Source organism: Mchenga conophoros, linkage group LG10, assembly GCF_057382185.1.
Source record: "Mchenga conophoros isolate Kocher_MC1m ecotype Shallow Benthic linkage group LG10, M_conophoros_male_GT1.1, whole genome shotgun sequence".
Lineage (NCBI taxonomy): Eukaryota > Metazoa > Chordata > Actinopteri > Cichliformes > Cichlidae > Mchenga > Mchenga conophoros.
This window is the reverse complement of record NC_140535.1, coordinates 28,137,920-28,153,730: the sequence shown is the minus strand read 5'-3', so window position 1 is coordinate 28,153,730 and position 15,811 is coordinate 28,137,920. Positions and strand designations below refer to the sequence as shown.

General features: G+C 38.1%; 2 protein-coding genes across 2 annotated transcripts; both read right to left on the bottom strand.

Moving 5' to 3' along the window:
- Positions 1-340: 340 nt before the first annotated feature.
- Positions 341-9,579, bottom strand: tmem120aa (transmembrane protein 120Aa). Its single transcript, XM_085289698.1, has 12 exons — positions 9,397-9,579; positions 7,716-7,834; positions 6,731-6,862; positions 5,185-5,244; positions 4,977-5,072; positions 4,690-4,779; positions 4,370-4,435; positions 4,161-4,222; positions 3,444-3,536; positions 1,281-1,345; positions 1,090-1,158; positions 341-906 (listed from the first exon to the last, which is right to left on the bottom strand). Exons 1-12 carry the CDS (start codon positions 9,487-9,489, stop codon positions 793-795), a joined length of 1,059 nt encoding a protein of 352 aa, XP_085145824.1. The 5' UTR covers positions 9,490-9,579; the 3' UTR covers positions 341-792.
- Positions 9,580-10,953: 1,374 nt separating this feature from the next.
- styxl1 (serine/threonine/tyrosine interacting-like 1) lies at positions 10,954-15,688 on the bottom strand. The gene is given in 9 exon segments (XM_085289697.1): positions 10,954-12,333; positions 12,507-12,619; positions 13,180-13,277; positions 13,384-13,529; positions 14,074-14,207; positions 14,385-14,484; positions 14,648-14,709; positions 15,426-15,511; positions 15,513-15,688. Coding segments are annotated over 9 exon segments (1,044 nt in total). The 3' UTR covers positions 10,954-12,204.
- Positions 15,689-15,811: the final 123 nt, after the last annotated feature.

Genomic DNA, 15,811 nt, shown 5'->3' with positions numbered 1-15,811 from the left:
GCTCTCCAAGCTTTCTGAAAATTTATTTGTACCTTGCACTTGATCACTTTCATTCTTTGTTTGTTAAGTGACTTAACACTGTCATATAAATCATTCAAGGAAAAAAATGCACCTAACTTAAGTGATAAAACCTTTAAACTTGTTACAATTAAAATGTTAAATTAAAAACATTAAAATGTTTAAAAGTACATGTCAGAAACAGAACTACAGGATGAAATTGTACCTAAGACACGTTAGAGGCACGTATGTACACAGAGACAATAGTGCAGCATAATAAAGAGTTAATATTTCACTGTGTGTTATGAGCCCTGCATAGTACTAAAACCCAAAACACGTGGAGGATGGCGGAGTGTTTTTTATTCAGCAATGCACTTTCTCCAAGGCTAAGATACAAAGCAGCTCAGGATTGAGAAACTTTAGAGCTTCCTAAATAAATACAATGTAAATAACAAGCTGTTTAACCAAGAGAGACAGATAATTCTGCCCCAGCGATCTCACAGTGTAACTTATTAAGACCAACAAAGTATCTGATTACTTCTTTTTAAGTAAGTCATTGTGACAATACTTTAACATGGTGGTCTGACCAACATTTGGAGAAATATGAAATGAAAGGGACTTCAAAGATGCAAATTAATAGAAGAAGCTGTATATGTAAACACATGGACAATAATAGAGACCACGTGCTCCTCCTAAGAAAACATTAAAGTGATTGTAATTATATGAATTTACCGTTCCATATATAGGACGGAGTTTTGGAGAATTGGAGAAGCCGTCTCATTAAGGATTACTGTCTTACACGTTTTTAGACTTGTCCTGGTTGTTCATGTATTTCTGGTAAACCACTGCCAGCGTGGTGAAGACGTTTCCCATGAAGAGGACCAAGTAAGAGCAGCCGCACATGAAAACCTAGACCACAGCAAAATAAACAAAAATAATACACACAAATAATTCTAAATACAGAAAATGTATACCTTTTATGAGGATGTGTTCACTAAAATATCTGTTTTCATGTAATTTTTGCTTAATGACCTCATTTATAAAATAAATAAATTTAAAAAAACAAACTTGTGAAAGCTCTGGTGTACAAACCTGCCACTCTTTACATTCTGGGAGCTGAAACATCCTGAAGAGTGTTATGCTGTTGTAAAGCTGCCAAAACTGTAACAGAACAAATAGTTAACAGTCAAAAATGTCCTAAAACACGTTCCTGCAAGAATTTTCTAATTTAGTATCTAGTAAAGAGTTCACAGTATTACAGAAAAGAGAAAAGAGCCACTTACATGATAAAAGAACAAAAAGGGCAGGAGGAAGGTCAAGCCTCTCCACATCCAGGACTGGAACCCTTCTGAACACAAAGAGGGGAGAGAAGAGAGGCACTCGTATAAGAGAGACACTGAGACGATGCATGTGTGTAGGAGGACTATAGACATAGTACACAGCTGACATAAAATAAGATGTTAATATGTAAATGAGACACTGGGATTTAAAAATACTTATCATGTACAAACATGGTAGTACAGGGATCATAATATTGTTTGTGCCAAGTTAAACATAACTATAAACCAGCTGCCAACATGCCAATCAAATCACCCCTTGGTTTCTGGACTCTACACTGTGTTGGGAGTTCGCCTTGTAATCGGAAGGTTGCCGGTTCGAGCCCCGGCTCGAGCCCCAGCTCGGACAGTCTCGGTCGTTGCGTCCTTGGGCAAGACACTTCACCTACCGCCTACTAGTGTTGGCCAGAAGGGCTGATGGCGCGATATGGAAGCCTCGCTTCTGTCAGTCTGCCCCAGGGCAGCTGTGGCTACAACTGTAGCTTGCCTCCACCAGTGTGTGAATGGGTGGATGACTGGGTGTGTAAAGCGCTTTGGGGGGACTAGTAAAAGCGCTATACAAATACAGGCCATTTAGCGTTTTTAGGATCCAGAGATGACTGTCTTTTTATGTGAGGGTACCCTGATAAGTTATCTGTTAAAGCAAGTAAACTGCATTTAGGGCTGGGCGATATATCGAGTTTTTTAAAAATATCGATATATTTTCATACGAGATATAAGATGTGACAATATCGTTTATATCGATATAGTCTATGTTACGTTATAATTATACTTGTGGAGCCGCAGGTTTGCCTCTCTTTTGTCCACTTTTGTCTCTACGCAACGTTACTCGGCCTCGCCTCTCCTTCACTGAACACAACTCCGCCTCCCCCATAGCTTCACCTGCAGGCAATGACAAGATGAAAGCGGAAAATCTCCATTAGCGAGTTACCGTGCGTGGGGCTGGACGGCGTCAACGTGTTAGCGAGCTAACCGCGCTAACGAGCTAACCGCGCTAACGACATGCAGCCCGGAGGAGCTGCACGGCCTAAAATCCTTTCATTTTCTCAAAAATCGACAGTGCGCCTTATGTATGAATTTTGGTTGTGCTTACTGACCGCGAACCGATTTTATGTGGTACACAGCGCTCAGCAATCTGTCAAATAAATGTTTTAATATGACTTTGCTAAGCTACGGAGCTGCACCGCTTGATGGATTGTCGGAGGATTACGGCTACCAAGGAGGAGCCTCGCGGAGTGATACGTACTGTGTGTGTATAAGACCACAAACGGCACCTGTTCAGAGATGTGGTGCAGCTGTGAAATCTCTCTTTGTTATTATGCTCAGCGTCTATTAGTTTACATTTTGACTGCACAATTGTGAGCTTTTTGTTATGCACAAAAACAACATTGTTTTCTTTTATTTATGGACCATGATTATTTAATAAATGCTGATAATTTATTTTTGAGTAATTTCTTCATGTACATCTACGCTGTATGTAAATAAAAGTGCCCGTGTGACATCTGGGACACAGTGTGACTAAGAACTCTCTTTTTGTTCTTAACTTATAGCTTTAAAAAAAAAAATCGAGATATATATCTTATATCGCCATCCAGCTAAAAAATATCGAGATATGAATTTTGGGTCATATCGCCCAGCCCTAACTGGATTGATAAAAAGTTAAACACTACAATGCAAAAATAAATGTAAACATAGAGAATTTCACTCGCCTAAACTGAAGCAAAACTCCTTATTTGTCAGATAAAAGGCACTAATCCATAAAGAACAAATGTTTTTTTTTTTGTGAAAACTTGCTTTTGAAGCCTGCCTCAAGTGGCCAGTCTGGGAACTTCAGTTTCTGGCTTAAACTTTTTAGTCAGGCAGCATAACCAACCTGGTGGTGATGCTAAAATGTAATCTCAACTGTTTTCATTGCCTCAGACATACCTTTATCATTCAGTAAATTTATTAGTAAATTACCAAATGTACCACCTGTAACACCCTGAAGTCAGATGCCAAGATCAGCCAGATAAATATATCATGCTTTATCTTGTTCTGTACCACCTTCCTCTTCGGCTTGCGTTATTTCAAAGTCATTTATGAATATAAATAACAAGCTGGTGTACTCACCCACTGTAAGGTCCATATTATGTCTCTCTCCCAGTGCTCTGAGTCTGTACAAACAGCCACTTTGGTAGTAGTACTGGAGGAACTGAATGAAACCTAAAAGAAAGAGAAGTGCATGTATGACTTCATTGTTGGGCATCTTGCCCAACAATGAAGTCATACATGCACTTCTCTTTCTTGTGACACAAGTGAGACGAGGACCAACCACAAACAGACTTGCTTACTTTGAATATTATCAACAGTTTACACATTTTAACCGTGTAAGAATGACATGCATGCAGGAAACGCATCAGAATGAGTACATTCATGTAGCTTTCCTGATTGAGGCTTGTGCATATAGAACCCTAACTGTACAAAATTCTTTATTAAAGTGCATTCATTTCCACATTCCAGGTGCCTGATCTAATGTTTCGGTCTCTATACTAAGAGACAGATACAGCTTTTATGCACTTTTATGATGCTTCCCATGATGAGAATCGAGTCCCCACAAGATATTTAAATGACTATGGGAAAAATATGCTTTCTATGCTTTTCTTTTTTTTCAGTTTTTGTTTGCATTTGTTGTCAATTATTGGATAATTTAGGCCTGAATGAATCCTTAAATTGAAATATGCAGTTCTGCTAGGTAGGCTCAGCTTCATTTTAAGAGTTTGCAAGCCAAAATCATCACCTGACAACTCATACTGCAAGCATGTCAATGAAACAGGGGCAGTCTCTTACTTTGGTATAAGCAGTAACTTAGAAACTGGTTCCTAAACATCTGGTAGAGTGCACCTTCAGGCCTGTCAACAAGGACATAAAAACAAAGCACACCCACATAATATGTATGTCATTTAAAACGGAAAGGATTTCGATAGCAGGGATGCAAACAGTTATTGTATTATTGAATAATTTTAAAACTGTGATAAAAGTGCAAAAACATCACTCACCAAGTGAGCATGACTCCAGACAAGAAGGTTGACACATAGTGATGGAAAACCCACCAGCCTTTGATCCTGAAACAATTTGGAAGATTGAAGGATTACAGACGGGATACCAACAAGAAAATAACATCTCATAAATAAGATAAACCAAACAAAATATATAATAGTCATTATAACTGGTCACATACAGTAGTTACAGAAAGGCTTAAGAATAAGGCTTTCTGTAGTTGACAATGCCCTGCTTTATTACAAAGCCTTTGCATATAATCTCCTATTATCATTAAAAGAAAAACAGTGGAGACAGAGGAAATAAAATGGTCACAGACCTAGAGCCGTTGCTGATGAGGATACTCTCCCGGATGGTGAGAGTGCAGTAGTACCACACCAACAGGAAGTTGAACAGGGCGTCTAGGACTCTAAAAACAACAAACATGATGATGATTATCTTCCTTTATACATTAACATGGGACCTGTAGTGGATTTGCAGATAATTCAACATTTACTACTTGCTGCTACAAACATTTGCCAATAATGAGCGAGCTGACAACATCATCCACAAGTTTCATGAAAACCAACTCAAAACAAAACAGTAATGAGGTGTGGGGAATCATACCTGTAGCTTAACAAAAAGCGACACGTAAAAGAGAATACAAAGAGGATGACAGTGAGGACCAGTTTGAACTTCTCATATTCGTCTTTGTAGGCAAATCTGTTTCATGAAAGAATAGAAATGATTATTATTGTGGTGCTCATGTGGCCGCACTTTAAGAGGCATTTTTAGGTTTGAAAGAAGAAGAAAATTACCCTTATACTGGACTTACTTTGACTGTTTGTTGAGGAGTGTTATATTGACATTTCCTAAAACAAGATTGAGATATAACCTAAACAGGAAGAGGCATTAGTTATCCAAAATGTCCTCAAATCTTATATAAATATGTTTTATTTTTAAAACGCAAAACTCATCCACTTTAAACTAGAGATGGACCGATCCGATACTGACGTAAATTACTGGATCAGATATCGGAGAGAAATAAAAAATGTAATCCAATCCATTAAATATCAAAAAAGCACCTCACAAAACTCGCGACATGGCGTAACTCGGCCCATAACCGTAGCACGTTGGAGCAGCGTGCGTCACCTGATAGAGCGGCTGTGTGTATTTGTAGCCTCGCTACCAAACCGGCATTTCATCTCCGAGGAAGTTATCCCAGAGAGAAGTAAAGCAAGTGTGCAAGTTCATCTCTGAATGTTTGTAAAGCATTCCCACGTTAAGCTTAACAACTGATATATGGAGTGACTGGCTCTTTTCTCTCTCTCTCTCCCTCTCCTGCTGCTACTTCAATCATGAAACTGCTCAATGATCAGCTGATCGGCTTTTCTGTTGCGAGTCCGTCTCTCTTCTTTGTTTTTGGCCCACTTTGCACCAGAAAGAGGAAACCAGCGCTGAACAACAGCAGCACGTTTAAGCTTGATAAGCTGTTGTTAGAATTTATTTAATATTACTTTCTACACCAGGATCGTGTGCAGGGGCGGATCTAGCAAAGTTTAGCCAGGGGGGCCGATAGGGCATGAACAGGGAAAAGGGGGCACAAAGACATACTTTTCTTTCTTATTCTCATTCAAAATGTCTAGCTTTAAATAAATAATTATCTGAATCTTACACCCAAAGTTTTAATCTGATGTAAAATGAATAGAAGTCCATTACTGTATATAGTAACTGTTAAGTCTAATATACCCTAGTAAGCTCTAGTACTTTTTCCTTTGGGAAGATACCATCTGTGCAGTCTGCAATTCTGTTGAAGAAAGATGTTGAATCTATTTAATTATTCTTGAAAAATAATTTATTTCTGTGCATTTTTTTTTCTTCACACTGCATCAAATTAAAGTTGATTACGTCGATTAAGCATCATAAGGTGGAGGGTGATTCTCTATTTTTTTTTGCTGGGAGTTTGCAACCCTATTGGTTAGGTTGCTTAATATTTCTGTTAAGTACTCTTTAAAATACCAGAATAGGGAGGATGGTGTAGGTTTAAGTTTATTAGATTGATCAGTATTGCTGAACTATGAAATATTTTGGGTGCAGTGTATTTTTTGCATACAGGTATAACAGAATGGCTTTAGTGTTGTTTATTTAAACTTGAGTATGAACTTATACAAAATGCAGCAAGATATTAAAAAAACTGTTTTATTGATTAAAAAACACTATATCGGATTCATATCGGTATCGGCAGATATCCAAATTTATGATATCGGCATTGGACATAAAAAAGTGGTATCGTGCCATCTCTACTTTAAACATTTTCCTTGTTTACTTCCATTTGGACAAAGAAAATTGTAGCTATTTATCATTCTCATTTAGAATCATACCCATTCCTCTTGGGGAGAAATGCTTCCATCTCAAAGAAAGTATGTGCTCTGTCTTTGATGGAGTCCTCGATTTCTGCGATGGCATCCTCTTCCTCTGGACTTAATTTGGCTGTTGAAGAATTTGATTTGCATCTAATGGAAAAAAAAGATTTGTTAGGACAATTGTTAGGTTTCATGCATGTAGGAAGATGTTCACAGAGTCACTTTTGATTTTAGATCCAGTTTGTGGACGAGGTAGGTTGTGATTCTGTTGTGGCAGTTATAATCCATAATAATGCCCTCCTTCGGAAAATGCCTGCAATTGGTCAGATCCTCCTATTGCAGGCTAGATTTTGAGAACTCAGTGGAGGTGCAGGAGTTTAATATCCTCCTTAGCACACATGATTATAACATGCTGAAAGATTATCAATTTTTTGCTCAGTGATGCCAAAAATGACTACCTATCCCAGCTTTAATAGTAACACTCTCCATGTTATGAGAGTGTCAAATCAAACAATGATATATCCATGAACTTAAAAAGTCTGAATTATGAACCCTTAGTATCTGAAGAAAGTATTACGTGAAGTACATTCAAATATAACTCTTACTTGACTTTTAAAGTCCTCACATTTTTTTGCATTTATACTCCCACTGACCATATCTGTCATACTAAGTTCATGTTTTTTTGTAGAGCACAAAGTCCTCCAACACCCAGCTGAAGTTTTTTAAAAAGAAACAAAGCTTCTTTAAATGCCAATTAATACTGAACTGCAAAACTAAACATAAAAAGCTGCAGTTACTCTTTAAAAAGCATGTCTGGTAATATTGGAGAAAGTGGAAAAAAGTCCCTGAAAACAACCAGCTACTAAAAAGCCAGAATAAATTCCTACCCAATTCATTTTTTGGGCTTCTGTATCCTGAATGAGCTGATGACACAAATGCTTTTACAAAAACATTACATACACATATTTCAAGTTATCTTGTCTCATTTCTGATCAATACTTACTCTTCTAGGGACACAGTAAGCTCTTTCAGTTTCTTCCTCTGACGTGCGATAGCGTTTGAGCAGCTGTCTTGCAGTTTGGTCACGTCCTCAAGTTTCTGTTTATATAGACGATGGGTGTCCTGGGGTTAAAAAGAAAAAAAAATCCAGAGGATAATATAAATATGTATGGTGTAATGCAAAAGTTTTAATTATGATGAAATCTGCAAGGTAGGATGGGCACAAAAAGATAAAAACCAACCAAAGCTTTAACCAATCAGAATCAGAATCAGAAAGACTTTATTTATCCCCAAGGGGCAATTAAAATTAACCAAAGAATCTGATGCTGTTGCATGTTTTTCTTTAATGGTTGCAATACAGGCTGCTAAATGGGTTATCATGTAATAATCATGGATTTATTGTTAATGGATTCTTGGATTCTAACCCTAACCCATAGATATTTTAAATGATTACATGAGAAAATCTGTCTAGCTTCCAAAGCATTTAAATAAGTTATTGTACCTTAATTATTTAACTATATATTTGAGGTAGGTATAATCAGACGTAAGTATGTTGCTTTCCAGAAAACATGTGACTGGTTATCACAGTTGGTTTGTACAAGTTTAAGACACTTTTAACTGCCAAATTTTTCTGTAAACTGATTCTGTAAAAGTTGGGCACAGGAATAATTTTTTACCCCCTTGGCTTCATATTGTGGCAAATTCCCAGAACTGAGCAATCAGAATTGCACAAGAGACAGAGAAATGGTTGTGCCCTCTTTTATATGACGGAAAGTGATGCAATTTTACGCAGAATTTACAACTGCAGACAGCAGTTACTACTTTGCATTTTACTATTCACACACACATATTGATAAAGGGCAATCTGGTATTCAGTATCCCACTCAAGGATACTTTGAAAGGAATTGATCCAACAACCTTCCAGTTAGTAGACAACCCACTGTACCACCCAAACCACAGCTGCTCTAATATGATGTGTAAATTGACATGGTAAGACAAGTTACCTAGAAAAATATTTGTGTATTGTGCTACATTTACTAGCATAAACAGACCTACTCAAAAAACTCTGTCTCAATGTATTAATCTTAGCAAAGACACACTGAATATATAAAATCTATTTCATGTGTTTGCATCATTGTCTTGCAGTTAAAATGCTCGCCTTTTTAAAATGTAAAATTTCCAGTTACACCAAAATTCACATTCAGTATATTGCTCCAACAATTGTGTTTTTAAATTTAGTTTTTCTTACCTTGATGCTGGTTTAGGACCTGAACACTTCCTTTGACAAGTGACAAACGCATTTCAGTGCCTGCCATTTAGTTATATATTAACACCACACCTATAAACGACAACTAACCAGGCCTATATCAATATATGTGCACTGTAACGGATCTAAGCTCTCAACGATAACAACAAACCAACACCCATAGCCCCGAGGTTCTTCCTTTAACAGTGTGACAGCTGTCACGGTGGAGGAAAAAAAAAGAGGCTGTTGTCCTCGCAGGAATTAAGCTTACGTTTCAATTACATTTTCTGCATCTCTTGGCTGTCACAAGACAGTTATCTTGAGCTGCTGAAGGCAAGCCCCTCATTCTGTAGCCTGTGCGTTTCCCCCACCTACCCCCGACTGTTAGCTTACCCGGGCAGGGGTAACCAGGGATGGACACACCATTTAGTTAAAATACCTGAATCTGTTGGTAGTCCTTCTCTAAATCCTCCCATTCGCGTAAGCACTCAGATAAACCACCTGGACTGAACAACATTTTTCCCTCTGGCATCAGGAAACCTCGCGGAGTTGGTCAATAATCACACTCGAGTGAGCAACAGTTGTACCACCCAACAGAATTAAAGCTTAACAGATAAACTGGCGCTACTTCCTGCAAGCACCTTCATAATAAAGGTGTTGAGGTATTTTAACGTTCCCAGTTCAAAACGGATGGATAATAAAATACGTAAATTGGCATTAGTTAAACATAATTACAAATGTGTTGTAACTAATTGCGGTTTAATATTTTATTAATTTATGTTTTAGTTTCCAATGAATAAGTGGTTTATGGGGTACTTTCAATGAGTTTTTGTTACTGACACCGATGGTCCAAAAAAAACAAAAACACCCCCCCAATAAAAAATAAAAAAATAAATAAATAAATAAATAAAAACAGAAGGTAGAAGGACACACATTATGTAAACACAGTAATTATAGTGTGTGTGTGTCTGTGTGTTTGTCTGATTTTGGCTTAAACCACCATTATTTGTAAGTCTATTATTTTAACATGAATTTGTTTTAATTTAATTTAACTTCATTTGTAATTTCATTTACTTATTTCATTGCTGCTCTGTTACGAACATAATGTATTCGAATGGTGGCTTGCAGAATAATTTCATATATATCTTTTTTTCAAATAGTATAGATAGCAGTAATCCTATAAAGTCCAAATATATTACTTTGTTCACTCCAAAACCATTTTACACTAACAACAGTACTATTTAATTTCAAGGATTAAAAATTTATGCTTTTATTTTTTTTTTTAAATGTCCCATCCGGTTAATCATAGGCTAATCAGATGTCAGGCTGGCATTTCGGTTTCCCCTATCAGCCAATCAGCTCTAGCATCTTTAGAGCCGCTTTGTCACATCAGGAAATAGTGCCCTGAGTTATATCTTTCAGGCAATACAACAGCTTTTTATCCATCCAAACTAACCAAGCTAATAAGCCGGGTTTGCCACATTACCCTAAACTGTCATCTAATCCTAGCCATGCTAGAAACTACAGAAACACAGATAATTAGGATATATGTTACTACTCAGTTGGGATTTTACAGAGAAGGCATTCTCTCACCAGAAAGGTAAAATCTAGGGTTATAAATTGCCCACCACTTGGCCTGTGGCCTGTATTTTTAGAGGTGACGTTGTGCAACTGCAAATAGGGGAAAGTGTTAACGTCAATAATGTAAGCGCCTCTGGCAGGGCCATTTAAGAACCTAAATCAACAAAACCTTTGTCAATACAAACCAGGTCCTTTAAATTCTGCAAAATACAAAAAAAAGCAAAAAATAAAAAAGGAAGATGTTACCTTCATTTTTTTTTTATCCTTGTGTATTGTAAAACTATATCAACACCTGAAATTGAAATCCTTGCTTTTTTAACCTTAAAAATCCATAAAAATGGTGAAAAGGTTATTTGTTTGCATTTAAAGCAGTAATGAATAATGAATGGAGAAATTCATTATTTAGAAAAGTTTATTTAAATACAGTTTTATTAACCATTTTTACTTGAAATTGATCCTTTAAATTACACCCAAAATTTTGTGATGAAAGGGAACGTTTGGAGATTTCATTGCTTTGGATCAAATTTCCACTTAAAGTCACTGGACATTTCAATACTTTCAACGTTTCCAATAAATCTCAGTGTATTTATTTAAACAGTTCAATCCAATATTAAATGAACTAATACTGAATGAACCTAATCTGTATCTTAATTAAAATACAATTCCCCTGTCCCCTCCGTGAATTGCTGCCTTATTTTGGTAGAGGGGTTTTTGTGTCCAAGGGATCCTGGGGGCTATGTTGTCAGGGGGCTTTTGCCCCCCTGGTAGGGTTTACCATGGCAAATTGGTCCTAGGTGAGTGACCAGACAAAGAGCGATTGAAAAACCCCTGTGAGTGTGAAATCTAGGGAACAGTTCACCCTGCCCAGGATAGAGTTACAGGGTTACTGGGGCCCTGCCCTGGAGCCAGCCCCGGTGGTAATGGTAGTGGTGGTAGTGGTACAGCCCAAAGAGGGGACACCACCCACAGGAAGCGCTATGGGGTAGGGTGCAGTGTGTGCAGGGGCGGAGACCCTGACAGAACAATCACCGGGCTACCGAGCAATTGGGATATGGAACGTCACCTCTCTGGTGGTGAAGGAGGCTGAGCTAGTGTGTGAAGTTGAGAGGTACTGGTTAGATATAGTCAGGCTGACCTCAATGCACAGCTTGGGCTCTGGAACCAGTCTCCTGGAGAGGGTCTTGACTCTGTTCCAGTCTGGAGTTTGCTTTGATGAGAGGTGGTGGACTGGGATAGGTATCTTAGTATCCCCCTCCGCTTGCTGCCTGTGCATTGCAGTTGAGGTGGTTTGGGCATCTGACAAGGATTCCTTCTGAGCGCCTCCTGGGTGAGGTGTTCTGGGCATGTCCCACCAGGAGGAGGCCCTGGGGCAGACCCATGACATGCGGGAGAAATTATACCTCTTGGTTGCCCTAGGAACGCTTTTGTGTTCCCCTAGACAAGCTGGCCAAGGAGAGGGAGGTCTGGGCCTGCCTCTCTGCTTAGTCTGCTGCACCCATGACCTCCCCGCAGATAAGCGGAAAAGAATGGATGGATTAAAAACCAAGGTTCTGTGAAGTTACAGACTTGCATGCAGTCAATGTAGGTATATCAGATATTTTAAATGTTGCATGGGCCACATATACAGAATCCAGAGTTCAGATGACTAAAAAAAATTCTTCTTTTGTTAAAAATGTGAGACAAAATCAGTCGTTGTTGTTCCCAAAGTGTGAAGCTCCCAGTTGGACAACTGCTGCAGAAAACCTGTGTTTGGCCTCATGATGGGTTTACATTTGAGCATATGCGTCCAGGCCTCCTGAAAAAGTTAAACCAACATCATTATGCACTGTATTTACTGTACTTTCTATAACTAGGATCAGTTCTTTCTTGGTGCCATTTTGGAAAATATATTGTTTTTCTTGCCATTTGAGGACACAAGAGCCACACTTTGTGCACATACTGCCACTAAACTGAACGAAACAAACTTGCCTTTAGTGTGTATTTGAGGTAATGGATGAGAAATGCAATGGCCACTGCGCTGGCGCGGCTTCTGCCTTGCTTGGAAACTATCAGGACACGAGAGCCCATGTTGATGTGGGAACCTGAAAGCAGGAGATAACAAGAAAGCCCTCTGCAACACCTGTTCTGTGCAACACTTACTACATTTATAGCAACAAAAAACAGAAATTAGAAAAATCTGAAATCACTCATTACAATTTGTGGTGGATGGATTGCATTGCATAATACACATTGCCTCAAATAATAATTTTCTTTTTAAAATACATTCAGTAAGTTAACGTTACACTCTGTGATTTTAAGTTAACGCTATGACTCTGATTCATGATACATGATGCATTTCTTTCAGATGGACAGTCTTGAAGCTGTTGTATTTTTACATATTAATAACAAAATAATCAGAAAACAAAATAATTCAGAATTTGAGTAATATGCAATCAGTTTTTTTTAGTTTGAGATCTTGAAATTTTTACCTGAACTAAGACAGCCAACTGCATTTATATAATTATTTCTGTTCTCCTTCTAGAGTTTGCCCAACTGAAGAAATTCAGACACCTATAATTCACTAGTTTCTGACTTCTATGAATTAAATTATAAAATTCAGATTTTTAAACGTCTTGTTAATGAAAGCAAAGGAACAACTTACTAACAAAATTGCAGATCCTTTCAAAGCTTGAATATAAATCAGACCGCACTGAGTCAGCCACAGGGGTGATAAGCAAGGTATGGATCTCCTTCATGAACCTTGATTTGAAGGAATTTAAAAGAGTAAAAAAACAACAACTAATAAGATCTATAAAGCAATATGTTAATTATTCTCTCTAATACTCAATATCCAGCCCAGCCTTACTCGAGAGTGTCACTCTCTGAGATGCTGACGATAGCACCAATTTTCAGGTCTTTGATAAGAGTGAAGTCCATGGATTGCTTCTCATCGCCCATGTACAGCAGTCCTGCTAAGATCTCCACTGGGTAAATCTTAAGGCTTTCCAGCTCCTGAGGTAGCCCACAGATATATACAATCAATTACAACAATTCTCCAAACTGCTTAGACTGGAGCCTATCTCAGCTGTTATGGGGCTAACAGAGTGACAGAAATACTCAATGGTGCCATCCACACTGAAGGCCAATTTATAATCACCGGTTAACATAACATGCATGTCTTTGGACCATGACAGGAAACTGGAGTACTTTGGGAAAAGGGTAAACATCCAGGTTAACCAGTAGGTGGCAAACAGGAAACTTATTGCATGCAAGGTGGCAGTGCAATAATTACCTGACACATTTTATATTTATTAGGCAGAAACTGGAATCAGTTCACTTTAGCTGGATATGTGGGAACACATGAGTAAGAAACTGCCCTGTAGCCGCTAAACACTGGCCTTATGTTACCTTATATTGCAACATATGTAATTTGGCAATTAATTGAATGCTGATGGAAGATTTGTATACCTGGCTCCAGATAAGACAGCCCCCCCATAATCTTAAATTGATGAAAAAAAATGATGGCAGGAATGTTTGTGTTTTAGGAGAGTTCTACCATGATGGTGTTCAGGATTTTCTCAGTCCTCAAAAAAGGGTATTGAGCTGAGAATCTCTGAAAGCCTCCTCTCAATATCTTGACTGGATTGAGGCTAGCCTTAGCGAACACTTGGGCACACGAAGTTGCTCTGCCTGTAATCACAGGGAGAGAGCCACAATAAGCATTGCTTTTAAGGCTGAAATACAGATTTTATTTATTTATTTTTGTTTGTTTGCAGGAAACCAGTTGTTTTCTTTTGGCACAACAATGCAAATAAAATGCATAAAAGTGGACTTGCTCTGAAGAAATCTCTCATTTACCACTCTAACCTTGCTCCTGTAAAGAGCTTGTGTTGTTGTCGTAGACCACCACATGCTCCATACTTTCAACCTCCACAAACTCTGGAAGAAGGAATGTCCCCTCTGAGTCCTGGAAAAAGTCAATTTGAAAGTTTTGGTACAGTCGTGTGCAAAAAGTTTAGAGGAAAGGTTAAAGCCTGACTAAATGTACAGGAGAAATTTGTAGTTTGAGCCCTGGGTTTTTGCACACACACACAGACACATGTCAACTGTGGGCCCAATGATAGCCATACCATTTTAGCATTTTTAGCAGTTATGATGTGACTCCTGTAGTAATCTTTGACTTCATTAGCATCTGGAACAGAGACATACAACACTGAACAAAGTTACAATTAACGGAATCAAGTTTATCTATCAATCAATCAATCAATCAATCAATCAATCAATCAAAACAGATTATTATCAATCTCACAATCTTATTTGGTTTTCATATTTTTAGTGATATCAACTTTTGTATTTGTCAATTATTATCAATTCTTTTCTTTCTCTCTCTTTTTTTTTAGATATATGTAATTTTGCCTATATTTGACAACAGCATAATAAAACTGGAAATTCAGTTTTTTAATGTGCCACCCCAATATTTTTGTTGGCCCCCATATGGCCACCACTATAAAAAAGACTGGAGGCGCCCCTGCTAAAGGGAGCAGGTGAAATAAGAAAATAAATTATATTGCAAAATATAATATTGCATAAAGTTACAAGTAAATCCATTAAGTGTCATGTTTGTGTTTGAACACTTTTTACGTTTTACTCTAAATCAAGCCTGCGGGTTTGTTTTGTTTTTTGCGCTAATGGGCAAGGTTTTGATAAAAGTATAAAATCATCCAGCACAAAATTGGGTATATCTTTTGCAAAGGTGAGACTTTATGCACAAAAAGTTGTGAGAATGAGTCTCCTAAAGAAACAAAAAGCATGTGCTATAGCACTCATACCCATAGACAACACATAGAGTAATTAAGCATAGGACTTATCTAACCAGACAAATGTTGGTACTGGCCGATTTTCTCTTACCAATCAAACACAGGTAGTTGATCTCTGCGAGTCTGGGCACACGTCGGCACTGATTGAGGATATTGTAGAGCTCAAGCGTCTCACATCACGATTTTAGCCATCACACGGACAGCTGTAACAAGAAAACACTGAACTGGAAAACTACTGTCAGCAAGCGATCCGAAAAGCTTGACTTGCCAGGTAAACGCAGATACAAGTAGCACGTCCGCTTCCGCTTTTTTTGTATGGGTTCTGTTGCTAAGCAACTCAGCGTTATCGCTCATTGGGCGTTGGCGATGATGTAGATTCTGCATTGTAGAACGGTAAGTGACTGCACCTGTGGGAGGGAGAGCCTGAAAGTATTTAAAGGAGCTCAGTGAACAGGCATGTATTGTTCTGGAGTGAGG